The sequence below is a fragment of the Chrysemys picta genome, chromosome 3 (genome assembly GCF_011386835.1).
Source record: "Chrysemys picta bellii isolate R12L10 chromosome 3, ASM1138683v2, whole genome shotgun sequence".
Taxonomy (NCBI): Eukaryota; Metazoa; Chordata; order Testudines; family Emydidae; genus Chrysemys; species Chrysemys picta.
In genome coordinates this window covers 44,235,916-44,257,586 of record NC_088793.1, presented here as the reverse complement: position 1 = coordinate 44,257,586, position 21,671 = coordinate 44,235,916, and the positions used below count along the sequence as shown (strand labels likewise).

Below are 21,671 nucleotides of genomic sequence, written 5' to 3'. Positions count from 1 at the left end.
CTGATATAAAAAAAAGAAGGAAACCAAAGCAACTTTCCTAACAAAGGGTATTTATTTAGATGCCCTGCCATTCAATCATTCTTACTGTTATAAATAGCATGTAAAATGTGGAGTGACTAATTCCTGAATACTATACTTGTGAAACATGGTATGTTGGCCTGTCAAAAATTCCCTGGTCAATTGCTAATTCAAGCAGGAAAACAAGACAATCTATTCAGTTAGGAACTGACAGAATAAAAATTGAATTGACTCCTAAAGTATTTGTAATTTATTTACAATAAAGTCAGAAAAGGACAACCATAGTTACTCTTGAAAATGTTCTGTGAATACAATTTTTAATACAAAAAAAAAATCTTTCTGATGTATGAAAGTTGTTTTTGCTGTGAAACGTTGTTTCATGTGATTGCAAGTAATATAAAGAAAGGTTTGATTGGCTGAGTTTGTGAGGCCCTTACACTCAACTTGATGGTATTTCTTTGTTTAGATGTTTGGATGTAACAGGGAATCAGTTACAAAATTTCAGGGAATGTTCAAAGCATCAATAGGAAAACCCTACTGATGTGGGTGAAAATGGGGAAAACTGGAGGGGAGAAATGGGTGATGTTCTGAGCCACTGGCATCTGGGTAGCAAGCTTGCAGTTCAACCATCTCTGTAATTTACTATAGATCAGAGAGCCGGTTGATGGCAGTCAATACCACATTCCAGCATAACAATGCTCCTTATTTTAGCCCTCCCCAGCCTCTCAGTAGAATTTAAAAATATTGACATACTGAAAGAGAAAGAAAGGAGAGTAGAAATGGTGGGTGGAATGAGAATGAGAAAGAGGGAATGCACACACCGCTCCTGGCATGGGAGGGAGAATGGGGTTCTTGGTATAGAGGAGCCTGGTGGGGGAGTGGTCACACAGAGTTTCTAGCTTTGAAGGGAAGGAGGGGTCACACAGAATTTTTTGTAGGGTAAGAATGGGTGACCCTGTTATGGGGTGGAAGTTGAGACAGGGGAGGGAAAGTGGGCATAAAGGGGCATGGAGGGTCACACGGAGGCCCTCGCATGGAAAGAGATTGGGAACCCTAGCTTGAGGTATGGAGGGCATACAGAGCTCCTGTCATGCAGGGGGAGAACCTAGGCAACCGTAACTATTGCTGTCAGTTCTGCTCATAATTAAAGAGAACTTCCTGAACCATAGACAGACACAGGAGCAAAACGTAAATGAAAAAACACAAGGTTGCATCATACGACACAGCTGAGATTTTTTTATTCCATTTCACCAATTCACGAAATTATCTTTCCATGAACTGTAGGAAAATTGAGTTACTAGTGGTGTATGATACAGATAATATCAACAGAATTATAGATATTGTCTCTAGATAAATCTCGAGTTTAACATTTTTGTTAAAAGGAGAGATAATAATAATTATTAATAATAATAAATAAAATCCCTTAAATATTCAGACTATCATGGAAAAGGAGATATTTCAACTATGTTGTGTTTACAGCTGGTAAAATACAGATAGTCACTACCTGGATGTGATAAAAAAATGAGGACCTGTAATTACAGCCACAGTTTTTGCTTAAGCTGCAGAATTTAATTGTGTATCACATTATCTCAAAACGGAATGATCAACTAATAAGTCCTGAGAATAAATAGTAACGTCAGCCTTTTCAGAACTCTGTTTGAAAATAACTTGGTGTACTTATGATTGTATTTGCATGATCTATGTTCCTAAAACAGCAATGCAACATAGAGCCATTAAGGAGAAATAACATTGTATGTATATTCATAGAATTGTATTATTTTAAAAATATAAAGCTGGGGGGATCAAATAACAGGAACAAACAAACAAAATACTAGGACCTCCTCCACGTAGAAATATACCACCCAACAACACAACAATTCTCATTCAGGCAAATATGTGAGACCAGATGGTGGGCCAAATAGAGATGGATGTAATCAGACAGTTTCTGTACCAAACAAACTATGTAGAGCTTTTAATGCATAGCAAATATTGTATCTTTTCTTTTTTTAAGAAACAGCATACAGAAATAACACCAAGAGATTAGTAATAATCACTGTGTTCCCCTGTGCTCCCACACACCTTACCTCTCTTTGGGGGAAGTAATGCCCCCCTGAACCCCTCCCTACCTATACCAATGTACGTTACCTCTCGGGGATGAGTGGCCCTTTAAAAATGGATCATCCCCTTTTCTATGACTCTTTATCATGATCTTTAGAGTGAAGATGGGGATAGCACTTTCCCTAATCTCAACAGCCCTTCGTCTTGGAAGAGGGAGCAAATCTTCTTTCCCATACAGGATTGCACTGGAATGAGATGTCCTTTTAAAGTCAGAGAGTCCTTTTCAGTCAGCTGCCTTGAAGTGCCCTGTGGATCGGGGCTGAGGGAATCAGACAGTTTAGTTTGTTTGCTTGAAATGCAGACCTTTTTAGGGATGTTCTTGTTTCCCTTTGGTTCTTAGGTGCCTAGCATGGGCTCCAGGCTCTTTTCCATGTGGATGTGTAATGCTTATAAGCATCACATGGAATCGTTTTAAAGGAGATAAGGCAATACACCGCGTTTATCGAGAGTACAATTTAAGCATTAAAATCAACATATGCTTCCATTCTCTCTCTCTCACACACACACACACACACACACACACACACACACACACACACACACACACACACACACCAATAGTTTCTGCAGCTGGATCGTATAGTTACCAATCCTTATTGTTGCTCAGTCAGTTCCAGTGGCCAGCTGAAACTGTACACGAGGGATGGGGAGCTCGACTCAGCTCCGATGTTGATGCAGAATGAACCCAAAATCCCATTGCAATACACCCTTCTTTTATAGTAATAAGTTCCCATACAAGTCTGTGGCACACCAGAGCTGTTAGTCAAGGTTGCACCCAATCCGGCTGTTACTGGGAGTATCCACAGCTTTTTCTTATCTCGTTCCTCTGGCTCCACTCTTTATTTTGTCCTTGGGGCATATGCCTTTGCTTTAGGGTCATCAGTCTGCTATCTGGGTGAAAGTTGGCGCCTCTCGACTCCTCCACTCCCTTATTGACCATCCGGCCCAGCTGTCTTTTCTCAGATAATTACCATACATTCTTCACTCACATACCAAACAGTAAATAAGGCAATTACAGCCACAAACTTCTATCCTTCTAACATTAAAATCATTAGTGCAATCAGCAAAGAATAAACTCAGAACAATTTCTTCTTACTAATTCAAGGCTACAATTTCTTCTTACTAATTCAAAGCTAGCAAAATGGAGTATAAAGCAAAATAAGCAAAATGGAGTACAATTTACTTGAGACAGTTTCTTCCCATTAGGCTTATGCTTACAGATGCAGAACCTAGAGCAGCTCAGAGTTAACGTGACTCGTGAATTGGGTGTCCTTGGTGTGATGCTGGCAAAGACCTCACAGAAATTTCCTGCCCCAGCAAGTGATCCGACTCCTACTGGGAGAATCCTTAATAGGTTCTTCCTGGTCCTTGAAACTCAGTCAGCCACCGGCTTGAGGTGACAATGTGCCAGACTTGTATCTCTGGGAGACGAGAATACCTCACAAGGGTCAGGGGTGGCTGAGGGGATCATTTGTGATGGCACCATTCTCATTTCCCTTACATTGTTCACAGTCCTTACTGGTTTGCTTAAGGGGATAAGCTACTCTTTTAAGGACAGTGTCTCCTGCAGCCACATTGTTTCCCTTTAGGGAATGATTGTGCCCTGCTAATGTCCTCATCACAGTCTCTGGGGAAGGGATGAGGTATTTTCTCCTTGTGATTGGTCCCCCCGCCCCCGCCACCCTGCTCGGTGCCACCTGGACCTGGGGTACCACTGAGCCCACCTGACCGGGTTCCCTTTACACTGTACTGCTGTGACCAGCCTGCCAAGCCCTCTCTCAGGCTCCAGTCTGCACCTTCACGAGCACACATACAGCTGCAGAAACATACAGATGCTGTGACCAGCTTTGCATGAGAAGGCTTCATCTAAGGAACTTCCCAGCCATTTAGGCACCCCCTCCTCCCCTCGAGTGTAAACCCAAAATTATACCGTCTTGCACTGCACAGGGAACTGTACAGTGTAAGCTCCTGAAATTCGTCCTCTCCCTCAATGTGGAGAGGAAATATACAACAGCTTTTTACCCCAAGTTATGACTTCCACACACCAGTTTGTGATAAAGCAAAAACAAATGTATTAACTACAAAAGATTTTAAGTGATTATAAGGGATAGCAAACAGATCACAGCAGGTTACCTAGCAAATAAACAAAAATGTAATCTAAGCTTAATATACTAAAGAGTTTGGATATGAGTAGCAAAAGCTAACCCTAAATGATGATGTAAGCCGGCTGCAGGCTCATAAAGGGCAAGCTTCACTAGGTATTCCTTTCAAAGGCTAGTAATCCCTCTAGCCTGCGTCCATCCCTTCCCCTAGGTCAGTTCTTGTTCCTCGGCTGTTTCCAGGAGTCTCTTTGGATGGGGAGTCAGTGAAGAACCACAATAATGTCACTCCCCTGCCTTAAATAGCTTTTGCATATGGCGGGAACCCTTTGTCTCTAAGCTTGTTTCCCATGCCTGGTCAGTGGAAAAACACTGGTATTCCAAGATGGAGTCCAGTACCAGGTGACTTGGTCACATGTCCCTGTAGGGTCACAGCAGCCGTGACTTGAAGGCTGTTTGTAGTGTCCACAGGAAGACTCTCCGGTGAGAGATAAACTTCTAAGGCCTATTGTTTTCTCTAATGGCCCTTCCCCACCAGCCATCTAGACTGATTGCATTCTGCCTAGTGGACGTTCCCCAGGTGTAAACACATTTGTAATAGATTTGTAATAGATGCAAAAACAATACTCCTAACTTCAGATACCAAAAAGATACATGCATACAAATAGAATAATCATATTCAGTAAATCATAAACTTTTCAATGATATCTCACATGCCCTATCTTGCATAAAATACATTATGATTATATCAGAATCATATTATAATAATATTACTGTGATGAATATGGGGTGTAATGTCACACTCCTCTCTTCCTATCTCTTTATTTCACAGGATTCTCCTTCCCTTTGAAGACTGCAATGCTCACTTCTGTTCATTTTTTAAGCATTCTCGTAAGCTTTGGCATAGGATTCGGCATGTTTCTTCCCCTTTCATTAGCTCTCTGTCTTGGGAGGGAGAGGGAATCTTCTCTCTCATGCTGGAACTACATGTTACGAGCTGCCATGTTAAGGACAAAGAGTTCTTTGCCTAATTCACTCTAATTCAGTGATTACTGTTTCTTGCCATATGATGGACTCTTTGTCACTCTGTTCCATATCATGTGAATAGGGCCACCACATAAAGTCTTCCCTTTTATTTCTACCAGTTTTGCATCCTGGACACTTATTAAGAGAGGGGGAGGGGTCCTGACTGCCTGCTGGACATTAACCAGATAATAAGGCTTACTCCAGGGTTAAATACTTGTAAAGAAAAAAATATATTAATATTGAATGTCTATGATTCTTTAGAAAAACAAATTCAAACTATTTCATACAGTTTGGAAGGTGAAATTAAAGGCAAGAAACCTGACTGTTTCTGATGCAAGGAGTTACAGGGTGTTTTGCAAAAGTCTTTTGTGATGACGGCACATGTGTGGTCTGGTTGTCACATAGGAGATATGAGGGGGTCGAGCATGCTTAGTATAGATGGAATCCTTAGAGAATTTAGCTGCCAGTCTATAACAAACTTCTACTGAACATGTGAAAACTGAGATTTTTCAGGGGCTTATACTATGGCCAAGTGTGGGTGGACTTTTACATGGCCAGTACAATGCACATGCCTAATATCAGAGCAATTCCTCTGCAAATTTCAAGTCCCTGCTGTAATGCATAAAGATGTTGCAACTTTTCAGTGTAATGCTTATAATATATATATTTTTTAACATGAACAAACCAATGTATTTTCCCCTAACTTCATTCTTGGAAATGGCTGAACTATTTGTACCAAAAAAAACCCCAAACAAACAAAAAAAACCAACCGGCCTGAGGAACACACTTGGCATGGAAGATCTCATACTGAATGTTTAAAGTTTGACACTCTTATAAGCAACTGAAAACAGCTGTCCTATAACGGAAAGTGTTAGGCCACTTTAATTATAGGTGATGTTCCCAGCTCCATTGTGTGAATGGTTTTCCCCTAAAGACCCTGTAATACTGACTTATAAGTCAAGAATTGGCTTGCTAAGCACTGATTTGTGATTTATAAATTATATGCCTAATTAATAAATCATGAAACTGTCTATGAATTATGTGGCTCATTTTTGTCATACTAGTGAGTTTTAAGTTAAATTGTACATCTGATTTATAAACCATGTCATTGATTTATAAGTCTTTACAGAGGTCAAATATGTTATTGGTTGATATGGCTGCCATAATACAATATCACTGGCAGAAAGTTGTATAAATTAAAAATATGACCTTTCTGACAGGATGAAATGAAATTGATATACCCTTACACAAAGGACAAGAAATACAGGCAAATGAAGAGTCTATGACAATAAAGGCATTTACCAACTAATTGGAATGTCTGTGAGAATATGTACTGTATATTAAAGGGGTGACTGCAAGGTGCTATTAGCATATTTATTTAAACTGGGGAATTTCAGATACTCTTAACTCACAAATGTACTCTTGATTACATTTGGCCATGCAATAAAAGTTCTTGGGGTTAGAGCAAAGTGTCCTTCCCTGCCCCTCTCCCTGAATGAAAGAAAGTGCCATTTCTAATTACAGAATTAATTAATTTAATCCTCTAATTAAAGGGAGAAGGGGAAGAATGAGGAGGGGAGGTTTATGAATTTAGATGCCTTTTCATAATAATACAGTTTAAAAAGAGTTTGTTTTTTAAAGTAATCAAGCAAAACCCCACTACCGTAGTATTAAGGATCCTGTGGTCTGAATAGTTGCTGCAGGGTAAGCCACAATCTAGAGGTGGAGAAGAGAGTGTCAGGGATCTAAAGTGAGACAAGCTGGGTGAGGTAATTTCTTTTATTGGGCCAACTTCTGTTAGTGAGAGAGAGACAAACTTTCGAGTTTACACAGAGCTTTTTTCAGGTCTGGGAAAGTCCTTTTATGTGGTATTAAGAAGCCAAAGATGGGGCGGGGATCTCATCTTCTTATTCCTGGAGATCAAAAGTGCTCCAGGAGATAGCCACAAAAGATGCACCTAATGCATTCTCCCTCTTTCTCAAACACACTCACCTACATACATAATATGGTTTGACCACACTGAAAATCTTAATCATAATCAGCAATTGTTGAAAGGAAATGTTGGGAAAAATACCTAATAACCGCCTTGATTCAGGAAACCATTGTATGTGCTCAAAATTTAGCATGTGCTTAAGTGCATCCCTATTCAGGAAAGCACCTAAACACATGCTTAAGTCACTTGCTTGATTAGTTGGTGTCAATATTAACTACAGTAAGTTAAACATTTATATGTCATAAAGTCCTAGAATGACAAGCTTTGGGGGGGGGGGGGACATTCCAGAATGGGTACTTCACCTTTATTATTGTATTTTTAACAATTTAAGCTTTATGGCAAGTGTTAATGTAAAACACTCTTGGATAATCACTCTTTGAGCTTATATTTTGAGAGCAGTATTATCTAATTGTAAATTGGATGTTCTGTGAAAGAGCAGGGCATTCTGAATCTTTGTAATCAAAGACAGGAAGGTATTATTAACTTATCCAGAATATGCAGATGTTGTCGGTGTGACTGATCCTATGTTCCATTTTAGCAAAATTGTTATCCTTTCCCCCCAAAGAACTATTTCTTAACATACAAAGATGGTGAAGAAACACCATATATAATATAAAAATATATTATTTATATATTATTTGAAATATATCTTTGTATCTCAATTGCAATTTATAAAACCTGTCTCTGCATATATTAATTACATTAGTTAGATTATATTAATTAATTAATTATGTTTAATTGGCTAATGTTTTTATAATGCTTTGAAGATATAAAGCCCTACATTAAATATTAGATATCATTAATGTATTTGTTAATAAAGAGATATATCTAAAAGGAGCGTCTCTACTGGTGCTATTGCTACATTCATTATACATTCTTTTCCAAAGTATTTTACCATTATATGGAATCAGAGAATCGTGGAACTGTAGGACTGGAAGGGAACTCAAGAAGTCTTCAAGTCCTGTCTGTTGCACTCAGGGCAGGACTAAGTATCATCTAGACTATCCCTAACAGGTGTTTGTCTAACTTGTTAAAAATCTCCAATGACAGAGATTTCACAACCTCCCTAGGCAATTTATTCCACAGTTTAATTGCCCTGATAGTTAGGAAGTTTTTCCTAATGTCCAACCTAAACTGCCATTGCTGCAATTTAAGCTCATTGCTTCTTGTCCTATCCACAGAGGTTAATGAAAAATGTTTTCCTCCTCCTCCTTGTAAAAATATTTCTGTACTTGAAAACTGTTATCATGTCTTCCTTACGTCTTCTCTTCTCCAGATTAAACAAACTCAGTTTTTTCTATCATTCCTCATAGGTCACATTTTCTAGACCTTTAACTGATTGTCTTGCTCTTCTCTGGACTTTCTCCAATTTGCAGAAGAATTACTTCTTGTGTCTTGCTTACAACATTCTTGCTAATGCATCCCAGAATGCTGTTAGCTTTTTTTTTTTTTTTGCAACAGTGTTGCACTGTTCACTCATATTTAGCTTTTGATCCACTATAATCCCCAGACCCCTTTCTGCAGTAGTCATTTCCTATTTTGTATGTCTGCAACTGATTGTTTCTTCCAAAGCGGAGAAAGTTGCATTTATCTTTATTGAATGTCATCTTATTTACTTCAGATCATTTCTCCAGATCATTTTGAACTTTAATTCGACCTCCAAAGTACTTGCAACCCCTCCTAGCTTGGTATCATCCACACACTTTATAAGTGTACTCTCTCTGTCATTATCTAAACCATTAATGAAGATATTGTACAGAACTGGAACCAGATCGGATCCCTGTGGGACCCCATTCGGTATGTCCTTCCATCTTGAATGTGAACCACTGATAACTACTCTCTGCAATTGGTTTTCCAAGGTGGTCTCACCCACCTTATAGTAGCTCCATATAGGTTGCATTTCCCTACTTTGTTTATGAGAAAGTTATGTGAGACAATGTCAAAAGTGTTACTAAAGTGAAGGTATAACACATCTACCACTTCTCCTCTTTCCCCCCTCCACCCCGCCTCCAAGGCATTGTTACCCTGTCAAAGAAAGCTATTGGATGCCTAAATTAAGATGACTGGTCTGTAATTCCCCAGGTTGTCCTTATTCCCCTTTTTGTAGATTGGCACTATATTTGCCCTTTTCCAGTCCTCTGGAATTTCTCCTGTCTTCCATGACTTTTTGAAGATAATTGCTAATGTCTCAGATCTCTCCTCAGACAGATTCTTGAGTATTCTAGGATGTATTTCATTGGGCCGTGGTGACTTGAAGACAACTAACTTGTCTAAGTAATTTTAATTTATTCTTTCCCTATTTTAGCCTCTGATCCTACCTCATTGTTAGCGACATCCACATCTTCTCTGACATCAAAAATTCATCATTAATATTTTTGGGTTTTTTTTCTCATGTGAATAATGATTATTTATATAGTTTGATAAATTAAAAACAATATCTCTTTCCTTTCTGGAATGTGGAAATCTGACAACATTTTTGATGTACCTGTGACTATAATGATTACAATGTAGATAATTACATTAAAGTGTAAATAATTGTTGTTATTAAGTGTTTGCTGCTCTAATAGGTGCAGTCACTATACAACATAATTGGTGCAGATAACATGAAAAAGCTGCCACTCAAACAAATATAAACCACCACAGTATTATATTTAGCTTACTTAACAATAAGTAAAAAGAAGAACAGGAGTACTTGTGGCACCTTAGAGACTAACAAATTTATTAGAGCATAAGCTTTCGTGGACTACAGCCCACTTCTTCGGATGCATATCATCAAGAGTATTTAGGTGCATAATTAGGGTTGCCAGATGTCTGGTGTTTAACCCTGGTGGCTCTGGTCAGCATTGCTAACCGGCCATTAAAAGTCCAGTTTGCGGTGCAGCGAGGCTAAGGCAGGATTCCCGCTTGCCCTGGCTCCATGCAGTTTCAGAAAGTGGATGGTATGTCCCTGAGGCCCCTAGGCGCAAGGGCAATTAACAAAGCTCCATGCACTGCCGAGTGCTGACTCTGCAGCTCCCATTGACCGGGACTGCAGCCAATGGGAGCTGCAAGAATCATAGAATGATAGAATGATAGAATATCAGGGTTGGGAGGGTCATCTAGTCCAACCCCCTGCTCAAAGCAGGACCAATTCCCAACTAAATCAACTGCAAGGGCAGTGCCTGACCTCCCCTGCACCTAGGAGCCGGACATGCTGGCCGCTTTCAGGAGCCACGTGAAGCCAGGGCAGGCAGGGAGCCTGCTTTAGCCCCACTGTGCTGCCGACTGGGAGCCGCCTAAGTAAGCACCGCCTGGCTGGAGCCCACATCCCGAACCCCGTCCTGGCACCCCAACTCTGAGCCCCCTCCCACACCCAAACTCCCTCCCAGAGCCCGCACAACTGCCCTAGCCCTGAGCCTCCTCCCACACCCAAACTCCCTCCGGGAGCCCACACACCCTCTCGCACTCTGCCCCAGCCCTGAGCCCCCTCCTGCATCACAAACCCCTCATCCCCATCCCCAGCCGGAGCCAACACCCCCTCCCGCAATTCAACCCCCTGCCCCAGCCCTGAGCTCACTCCCACACTCCGAACCCCTCAACCCCACCCTGGAGTCCCCTCCTGCATCCCAAACTCCTGATTCACGGCCCCAACCCCCTGTCCCAGCCCGAAGCTGGAACTCCTCATTTCTGGCCCCACCCCAGAGCCTGCACCCCAACTCCCTGCCCCACTCCAGTGAAAATGAGTGAGAATGGGGGAGAGCAAGGGACCGGGAAGGAGTGAATGTGGCGTGGGGCCTCTGAGAAAGGGCGGGGCCTTGGGGTATTGGCGGGGTGGGGCAAGGGTGTTCAGTTTTGTGCGATTAGAAAGTTGGCAACCCAACATATAAATCCCATTGAAATCAAACAAATCAGTGAGAGTTAGGTGTCTAAATACCTTGGAGGGACCTTAGACATTTTTTTATAAATAAGTGAGACTTGTTTGAGGAGCACTAATGCCCTCTTGGTTCTGTTTGAGCCATCTCAAAGGAGTTACATTTAAAAGTCAGACTGTCTCTCTCTAGATATATATATTTGAAGGGGGTTTCTCTGCTCAGTTATTGAGAGATTTTTTTCCTGTCTTTTTGCGTGGTGCATGGAGTAAGTGTCTAAATCAACAGGGGCATTAAAAGCTTCATAATTATTTTAAAATACTATTTAAGGCATTATCAAAGTTTTAAAGCTTCACACATAGCCGTGAGGAAATTCTGTCACAAATTCACCAGGTCCAAAATGATATTCAAAGGAAATTATGCAGAATTATGTGGGTCCTTCAGTGAAATCTTGTATAATCCTAATAATTTGCCCCAGATTTCTAGGGTGATGGAATTATATATGTGGCAGTGCTCTCATGTGCTACGTTTGCAAGGAGAAATAGAATGAGACCAACATTTTCAAATGTGGGCACCAGTATGCAGCCTGAATTTCATGGATGCTGAGTACCCTCATCTCATTGGAAATGTTAGACACTCAAATTTTTAAAAAAATCAGTCTGTTTGTTAATTCTGTAAATAAGACTAATTAAAGCCACATAGTATTGATACCCAGTGCTTCTTTTACTAAAGTTTCTATACCTTTACTCAGTGAATGTGAAGCATATTGTTTCCTGTATATGAATAGGTTCAATGTATTTTGTGAGTTCTGTAATGTCTAATTTTTGAAGTAACATTATTTTAGAGTATATTTGAAAATAATATTAGAAAAGCAGACTTTGGAGATGTAAGATTTTTCTGTTAATACTATTAAGAGTTTTTCCTATGTAAAGCCATGGAATGCCATGTGTCTGCATTTTGATAGCATCTAATGATAATATAGATCTGAGTTTGCTCATACTCTTTTTAAATTATGTGTACACATATATTGTTAATTTATTAAACTAGTTATACCTTCATGCCTCTTCAATCTAAAAAAATATAGAATTTTATGCCTTTGTGTATTATGGTAAAAATATTGTCACAGTACCAATTAATCAGCTCATTAGAACCCAGAAAGTAAGCTATGTTTGGAGCAGAGAAATAAAATGGAAAGCAAATACAGGATTAATATAGTATCCCAGTCTATAATTATCTGCTGTAAATCGTTAACAAGCTAGAGTTAGGGAGCCTTACAAAATACTTATTGGATCATACCTAGCCTATGCCCAAGCAAAGGATTTAATATAACACTTACTTAAAAAAGGGCCAAAACAGTAAAAAGGCATCCTCTGACATTTCCTTCTTTTACATATGTGGTAACTGCAAATGCCTAATGCAGTTACTCCAGAACAAATGTTTGGCATGTACAAAGACTTAAAGGAGATAGAATCACCGAAAAGCTTGGGAGTCCTTAAACACAGAAGCCCTGCACTGATTATTTTGCTTAGCCTCCCAACACAGGTTCCTTGAGTTTCCTTCCCAAACTCCTCAAATGGACTGTTCTTTCTAGTCCCTTTCCCATTGAAAGAGTCATCTTTCCTGACTCCTAGATTTTTTTTTCCTTCCCAGATCATCCAAATGGATGCTTCTTTTCCCTTGACACACTGTGTTAGTCCCCTTATTACTGTGGATGCTAGGCATCTAGTCTTAATCTATCCCAGAAAATATTAGATAATCTATTTTAGATTAATATTTATTTCTGTTTTCTTCCAGCTTACGAGTTACAAAACTGCCCAGATCCTCCTCCTTTTTTAAATGGATATATAGTCAACTCGGATTACAGCGTGGGTCAATCAATATCATTTGAGTGCTATCCTGGGTATGTTTTAATAGGTCATGCTGTTCTCACTTGCCAACATGGGATCAACAGGAACTGGAACTATCTTTTTCCAAGATGTGAAGGTAACTTTATAGTGGTATCTTAGTGTCAGAACTCATTCTGCTCTCTTATTATTTTTATTTGTATTCATATACTCTAGCTTTTCCTACAATGGGACATCTTTTTCATATGCTGCACTAGTGTCAACTCTGGTCAAAATATCAGTTGTAATTCTATAACCCTCTTAGCAGCAAATTCACATGCCCATAAAGGGCTTGACATTGCTGCCATTGAAGTTATGGGAAGTTTCACTAATAAAGGGCACTCATGAAAGTGATCCTCAGCAACCGTTGCTGAATTGTTTAGTGAAGCTTGTTTTCCTTTGTTGAAGTTCTGCTCCTGTTTCCTTGGTGCCCGTGTGGAATGTGTACTGCATAAACTTTAGCAATTGTTCCACAGTAGAACTTTCGTCTGAAAGATCAAAGCACAAAAAGGCCTTTGACCAAGCCCCACACAAGATTATACTAAAGGAGCTAAGGGCTTGTCTACACAGCGACACATGGGAAAATTAATCCAGATTAACTAAAGGTGTGAATTTAAAGTGGATTCATTAAACCCCTGTATGGACACGCACTCTGAATTAAAATGGCCTTTATTTAGTTTAACAAATCCACTTTAAATTCACACTGTTAGTTCAGACTGTGTCTGTGTAGATAACCCTAACTAGTCATGATATGAGAAGTAACGTATTGTCATGAATAAGAAACTGGGTAAGATACAGAAAACAAAGAATAGGAATAAACGGTCAATTTTCATCATAGCAGAAGATTACAGTGGGTTCCACAAGTTTCCATGTAGGACCAATGTTCTGTATATTTATTAATGATCTGGAAAAGTGAGCAAACAGTCAGATGACAAAATTTACAGATGACCCAAAATCACTGAGGTTAGGCAGGACTGGAAAAGAGTGTGAGGAATTTCAGAGAGACCTAAGGAAGCTAGGTGAATGAGCCATTGAGAGTTTTGGAAAAAGAGATAAATCATCATGCTTTAGGGCATAACCCAATCTCTGACTATTAGGAATTAGAAAGAAACTCTTTATGGTGATAGTTTATATTATTTCCTACTGCAATCTCTTGGACTTTCCTCTGAGGTAGCTGATGCTAACCACTATCAGAAACAAAAAAATGAACTGTGGACCAATGGTTTGTTTCAGTATATCAATTCCTATACTCCTAAACTGTGAATTAACCACTATGAATGATGCTTTCAATTTATTTATTTTTTTTCTGAGTGGTGTTCTCATGCCTGAACTGCAACTGTTCTGTAAGCATGTATAGGTGCATACATGTTTTGTGTGTGTGTACGTGTGCGCGCAAGACAGACAGAGAGAGTGAGAGAGATTTAGAATGAAAGGCTTATACTATTCCCTTATTTTGACATTTAAACTCAATATTGTGAAAACTCAGCAACTAAAAATTCCAGAGTAGTTAGCCCGAATTTCCTCAAATTACTAAAATATATAGCAATCTCAAATTAAACATACAGAAGTGCACATTATTGTACCATTCATGGAATGCAAATGAACTACAAAGAAACAACATAATTAAAATAGCATTCCAGCATTAGTAAATGAATTGCCTGGAGAAATGCAAAGCAATTAAAATGACCAACATTTTCTCCCTTTTGACATGCAAAATATCCAGATGGAAACAGGAAATTAAATAACATTGTGTTTAAACTTCTAAAGAAATGAAATTCAACATTTTTACCATTATCATTATTTATTATTTTTATGACAATGGTTCCTAGTAACTAGCTGAGGAGGAGGCCCTATTGTGCTAGTTATTGTACAAACGTAGTTAACAGTCCCTGTCCTAAAGAGCTTACAATCTAAATAGACAAGACAGATAAAGGGGTAGGGAAACGAGTGAAATCATATAAAGGAAGTGATAGATGTAATGGTGGGAAACAGCATGTTAGTGTCACATTTTTATTTTACTTTTAAATTTAGATGGGGTTTTGTTTAGGAAGAAGAGGCTATTAGCTAGTAGAGAAAAAAGAAGGGAGAAGGGGAGATTGAAAGGGGGGTTATTGCGAGAGGGACTGGACAGGAGAGGGAAATGAGGAGGAACATATGAAGGGCAGGAGGGGGAAGGCTGAAGTGTAGATAGCATGAAGAAGGATGCAGGGGGAGTTTTAGCAAACTTATAGTCCACACAGGGAGGAGAATTCCCAGATTCAAAACTGTAGAAAGCAACCTGATGACATCACCAGTGTTCACCAGTCTCTGCAGTAGAACTTGCTAAGACTGTTCCTTGTACTTGTTCTGGCCATCTTTGCTTTCTTTTGCCCCTAGTGCTAGCTGGAATATCTTTCTTCCCCTAGCCTCCGGGACTTGGGGCAGGTCAGTGTTGCATGGATCCTAGTGCCCTTGTGAGTGGATGGGTGGATCACTGGTGCTCCACTGTTCTAGGTCCTGGGTTTAGTGATTAGATGCTATGTTACACAATCATTTGCTCTGTCCATCTCCTTAATCTCTGAATGTATTAATCCATAGATTTTGACGTCCCCATACTCAAGTCTTGCCTCAAAACAAAAACACTTTTTAGATTTGAAGTTGCTCATCTTTTATCAAACAAAATAGTGACTCATGTTCTTATTTAATTTATATTGTCATTGAAGTCATCTGAGAGGCTGTACAATTTTAAAGTTAATAATTAAAATAAAATGTACCCCAGTAGCCAAAAATATTGAAATGGAAAAGCTGATGAAAAAAATGAGAGCAAAATTATTGGAAAGGCATAGATAAAGAGAAAGGATCTTCACAGAGCCTTGAAGGCAGTTACTGTATAGAGCCACAAGAAAAGATGTACTGTACTCAGGAAGGATTTTTTTTTTATGGGACTAACACAACAATCCACTTTCTTTAAAAGATATGTTTAAGTGAGAGCAACATTACAGATTACACTGCTCTACAGCCAAAATGCTTCTGAAATAAATGTAGTCAAACTTTACTAATTCTGGGTCACTGAGAACGAAAATGATGCTTAAACTTGTTGATTGCCTCTAGTTTTCAAGATATGCTATTGGGTCAGTATATACGACCCTTGACTTGAGAATGGCGGAGGATAAGTGAGTTATAAAGGGAAGGGATCTCAATTTAAACCAGATATGACTAAAATACATCTCTGATTGGATCTATGAATAAATCTATGACTGGGTTTGGACAGTACTTGCTTTTTAGGCAAAACAATGAATGATGCAATCTGAAGCTGGTATTGCATCATACATGATATGAATTGCATCACGTTATTCCTAGAAGTCATGGATGATGCAATCATAACGAAGCTTACATCACTCTGCTGAACAAATTGCCCTATATCAGCTCTAGAAATCATACAGTGTCGTGCTCTCTTATTTGTCAGTGTTTGATTTTGCAAAGGGACACATTTCTGGTTAGCCAAAGTGAGCAGAGATGCCTCGTACTTGTGTGAACAGTGCAGCTAACTTCTGCTATGTTTGTGGTGAAATGACTTTTGCATCACAAAAGCGCAGTATAACCACTATGGTTAAGAAAGCCTATCCCCTTTATTTTGGCTGCAAAATTGGAGATCAGGACAAGAGGTGGGCCCCACACATATGCTGCAACACTTGTGCAACAAATCTTCACCAGTGGTTGAACAGGAAAAGGAAATCTATGCCTTTTGCAGTGCCAATGATCTGGAGAGAGCCAACAGATCATCCCAGCAATTGTTACTTCTGCATGGTGCCTCCAGTTTGGAAAGGTGTGTCAAAGAAGAAAAAGTGGACTGTGCATTATCCAAACATTCCATCAGCTATACGCCCAGTACCCCATGGAGAAGGACTGCCGGTTCCTGATGCACCGGAATCATTCTCACTTGAGTCAGACGAGGAAGAGGAAGAGGATGAAACTTCTAGTCCTGAACCATCAATGTCACAGGACCCACATTTTCTCCCATCCTCCTCCTTTGAACCACACCTCATAACACAAGGTGAACTGAATGACCTTGTCAGGGATTTGGAACTACCCAAGAGTAAGGCAGAGCTGTTGGGCTCCAGACTACAGCAGTGGAATCTCCTGGCAGGTGATGTTAGGGTTTCCATGTTCCGTGACCGTCAAAAGGATCTTGTTCCATTATTTTTCATGGAAGGTGATCTTGTAGCCTGCAACAACATCGATGGTGTGATGGCAGCCCTCAACATCGTTCACGATCCAGATGAGTGGAGACTGTTCATTGATTCATCGAAGACGAGTCTTAAAGCTGTTTTACTGCATAATGGCAATGTTTTGCCATCAATTCCAGTTGGTCATGCAGTCCATATGAAGGAAACCCATGACAACATGAAACAACTTTTGAGGTGCATAAACTATGACCAACATCAGTGGCAGCTTTGTGGCGATTTGAAGGTTGTTGCTCTCTTGCTTGGTCTGAAGACTGGATACATAAAGTACTGCTGTTTTCTCTGCGAATGGGATAGTCATGCAAGAGATTCCCACTACATCAAGAAAGATTGGCCACTTGACAGTCATTGGAGCCTGGGAGGAAAAGTGTTCAGCATCCACCACTTGTTGAATCAAGGAAGATTTTGTTACCACCCTTACACATCAAGCTGGGTCTGATGAAGAACTTTGTCAAGGCCATTGACAAAACACAAGCAGCTTGCAAGTACCTCCATGGAAAATTTCCAAGGTTAAGTGAAGCTAAGATAAAGGAAGATGTCTTTGTTGGTCCTCAGATTCTTGAACTTCTTCGAGATGATGCATTTGACCATGCACTGCATGGCAGGGAAAAGACGGCATGGAAAGCCTTCCAGTTAGTGGCAATCAATTTTCTCGGAAACAACAAGGCAGACAACTACAGGTGGTTGGTGGAAAACCTCCTCAAGGCATAGAAAAGCCTTGGTTGCAACATGTCACTAAAGATACATTTTTTGCACTCTCATCTAGATTTTTTTCCACCGAACTGCAGAGCAGTGAGCGACGAGCACGGCGAGCGATTTCACCAGGACATTGCAACAATGGAGAAACGCTATCAGGGCAAATGGAGCCCATCAATGCTTGCAGACTATTGCTGGACAGTGACAAGAGATGCTCCATTTAATGAATACAAGAGACAAGCCAAGAAGCGCCGAGTAGACACTGAATAGGACTAAACTATGTACATAATAGTTTTTTGCCTTTTGTTTCATAATACATTTTATTTAGATAACCCTTTTGCTGATTAAGTGTTAAGTGTTACATAAACAGGACAGGTGAAATATTATCATGTAAAGCCACCATAAACACATGAAAAGACCTAGGTTTACAATTTATGATTAAAACTCTACTATCTACACAATATACATAGACATAAAATGTAAAAGCTTAAATATCTTAGAAACAGTAGCCAATCAGTTGTTTTAATTGTCATATTTGAATTCAGCACATCAAAATACATAATAAATAGCACATTTTATCTCTCAAGCAGATGACTTCTCAAAAATTGTAGACCAGTGTTATTACTCTAAAAAGTGTGCATGATAGTTTTTAAATATGTCCATATCTTATTTACTCAATTACTTTATCTGCCCCACAAAAATATTTTTTTTAAACATTCAAGTCTGTCTTATTTTTCAGATGGTATCTAATGAGTAACCCCATGTTCCAATAAAATACTTAAACTAGCTATGTTGTTATTTTGAGCTAACATAATGAGTGTTGTGATCTTGGATTTTTCTTCACTCGTTCACTTCCTGGGAGAGAGAGATGACTTATTTCCCTTCTTTTTGAATAGTCTCTGCTGAATTGTTTTACTTTATGTGCACAGTAGGTAAATGCACAGCAGGACCCCATTAAAGTCTAGGCCTCAGGCACAGTTATTTTGGGGTATCTTTTAAAAAAAAAATTGAACAAAGAGAATTGGCTGAGCAGTAGGACTCAGAGGAAGGAATGGCTGGCTGCCATGCATTGAGCAGCTGCTAGCGCTATGGTATACACAGTTTAGTTAACATCTGGGCAGCTGCCTAGAGGAATTTAATTGAGAGCCATGGAGAATATATCATATCTTGGAAATTGTTGGGTATTTTTTAAAACATGTAATTTGGTACAATATTATAAATTTTAATGGTCCAATTTTTTTTCTGTGGAAACATCCTTTAAATTCATTTTAGAAAACATCTAAATTGGATATATTTATTCAGTGGAGTATATTGTGTGTTTTATATTAAAACAGAGCATGTTTAACATGTGTAATGGAAATGATGGAATAAAAGAGTGACTCCAGCCCAAAGTACATCAATGATGGGATGAAAATAGAGAATTGGACATGGATTTCTGAATAGCCCATACAGGAGCACACACTAAATGTGTGAAACCGTGAGGGAGATGAGGCTTGTGCACTTAGTGTGTGCTGGATGGTGACAGACTGTAGTAGGGAATGCAGTCTGGGCCACCTGAATCATGCTCACCAGAGACCTAGTGCAGTCAGGAGACGCATCAGGAAAGGCTAAGTTTGAAGAGCCTGCATCCTTCATTTTATGAAGGCTAAATGAGGAGGGTGAAGAGAAAGGAGAGAAAATTGGTCAGAGAAAGATAGAGCTAGGGGAGAGGACGGGATTTTGAGCAAAGAGAGATTCGGAGAAATCATGGTCAGAGGAAGGAGAGAGACTGTGGGAACAAGGAAGTCTGGTAACCAAAATGTGACAGGGGCAGAGAAAACCAGGGTAAGGTAGGAAGTTTGGAGTGGATCAAAGTATGTGGTATGATAGACAGATGGGGGCAAAGGAAGAGGTTAGAAAACAGGAGGATAGGACAATGGCAAAAAGATAATGGAAGAGAAAAAGGAAAGAAAAAAGAAATGAATAAAACAGTGGAAGGTGAGACCAAAAAAAAAAAAAAAAAAAAAAAAGAACAAAACATGCTTAAGGATAAATTGTTTTTTGTTTGTTTGTTTTTTTACAGATGTATCCATTTTCTTACAGCTTTTTATCTTATTTAATGTTGAAAATGGGGGCAGTAGGGAGATGCTGGAGATGAGTCAGCAGTGTGCCCTTGTTGCCAAGAAGGCTAGCAGCATATTGGGCTGCATAAGTAGGAGCATTGCCAGGAGATCGAGGGAAGTGATTATTCCCCTCTATTGGGCACTGGTGAGGCCACATCTGGAGTATTGTGTACAGTTTTGGTCCCCTGACTACAGAAGGATCAGGGGCCTGAAGCACATGACTTATGAAGAGAGGCTGAGGGAACTGGGCTTATTTAGTCTGCAGAAGAGAAGAGTGAGGAGGGATTTGATAGCAGCCCTCAACTACCTGAAAGGGGGTTCCAAAGAGGATGGAGCTCGGCTGTTCTCAGTGGTGGCAGATGACAGAACAAGAAGCAATGGTCTCAAGTTGCAGTGGGGGAGGTCTAGGTTGGATATTAGACAACACTATTTCACTAGGAGGGTGGTGAAGCATTCAAATGGGTTACCTAGGGAGGTGGTGGAATCTCTATCCTTATAGGTTTTTAAGGCCCAGCTTGACAAAGCCCTGGCTGGGATGATTTAGTTGGTGTTGGTCCTGCTTTGAGCAGAGGATTGAACTTGATGACCTCCTAACGTCTCTTCCAACCCTAATTTTCTATGATTCTATGATTCTATGATAAGCCCTTGAAATAGGGCTTCAGTAACATTAAAGTGTCCAGTAGTGCCTGGACTTTATGTTGAGCGTGAACTTCACCTTTTGTGGACTTTTTGTGTTGAGGGTGAACTTCACTTCCTACCTAAACAGATTAGTACTGATGTTGCGTACTTTAAAATAGCTGTCATGTTCCTCTCAAAAGCTTGATGGTACTTCAATGTTAACTGAAGTAATCTTGTAGTGCAAAGTTTGTAAGCCATTTTGATAACCTTCAGTGTTTGCCTTAATTGTTGTTTCCTCCATTCTCTGGTACTTTAAATAGTAGCTTGAGAAGGCTTCATGTTCATCACTTACAGTAATTTACAAGTGAGTTCATGTGGATTTAGTTATGCATTTTGAGTGCAAAAAGGGAGTGAATGTATATATAAAATGGGCTGATGCTTAGAAATTTTTTCCCCACAGTTCTCGCAAGTTCCCTCAAAAATAAACATTATTGGATGGAAGTAGCATTGACAATTTAAGTCAACTGAGTTTATATTAGAAACCCAGTTATGCCACACTCTGCAAAGTTTCCTTTTCCCCTCAAAAAAACAACAAAAAATTCACATAAAAAGCAATATTGGCCTCAAAATTGGTTCGTTAAATCTAAGGGTGAGAGCTGTTTTCTGATAATTTTGAAGTTACTTGAACAAAGGAATCAGAGAATTATGACACCACAACAACAGAAATGTTCCCCAGGATTAAAACACTTCAAACGTTTTATTTACCATTTTATAGTAAAAAGTGGAAAGATTAGAGATAAAATCTAGGTTACAGTATTTACTTATGTTAGTTATGATTGAGTACATACAACCAAAATTAAATTGCTAAAAATTAAGATTTGAAATAGTGAAATCAGAATTCACCATCAATTCTGATGAGTTTATAGTAGGATCCCAAATGAGTACTGGAGAAACAAGTCATCTTTTTCTGTTTTACATCTGTCTTATTTTATGTTTATAGCCTTTTGTCCTTGCAGAAAGTGCTGAAAATATAAACTGTTTGCCAGG

General features: G+C 39.4%; 1 protein-coding gene and 1 long non-coding RNA gene across 6 annotated transcripts in view; one reads left to right on the top strand and one right to left on the bottom strand.

The window, feature by feature from the left end:
* The window catches only part of LOC101944094 (uncharacterized), a 68,920-nt gene extending 65,876 nt beyond the window's left edge, over nucleotides 1–3,044 (bottom strand). The window contains exon 1 of the long non-coding RNA XR_508179.4: nucleotides 2,724–3,044. This is a non-coding gene — a long non-coding RNA (uncharacterized LOC101944094). The remainder of the gene's footprint in view (nucleotides 1–2,723) is intronic.
* Nucleotides 1–21,671, top strand: part of CSMD1 (CUB and Sushi multiple domains 1) — a 1,932,406-nt gene that overhangs the window by 1,692,700 nt on the left and 218,035 nt on the right. For all 5 annotated transcript variants that reach the window (XM_008163737.4, XM_005289701.5, XM_065587776.1 and 2 more), the window contains one exon: nucleotides 12,897–13,085. In XM_008163737.4, coding sequence (XP_008161959.2) covers nucleotides 12,897–13,085 — 189 coding nt within the window. The remainder of the gene's footprint in view (nucleotides 1–12,896; nucleotides 13,086–21,671) is intronic.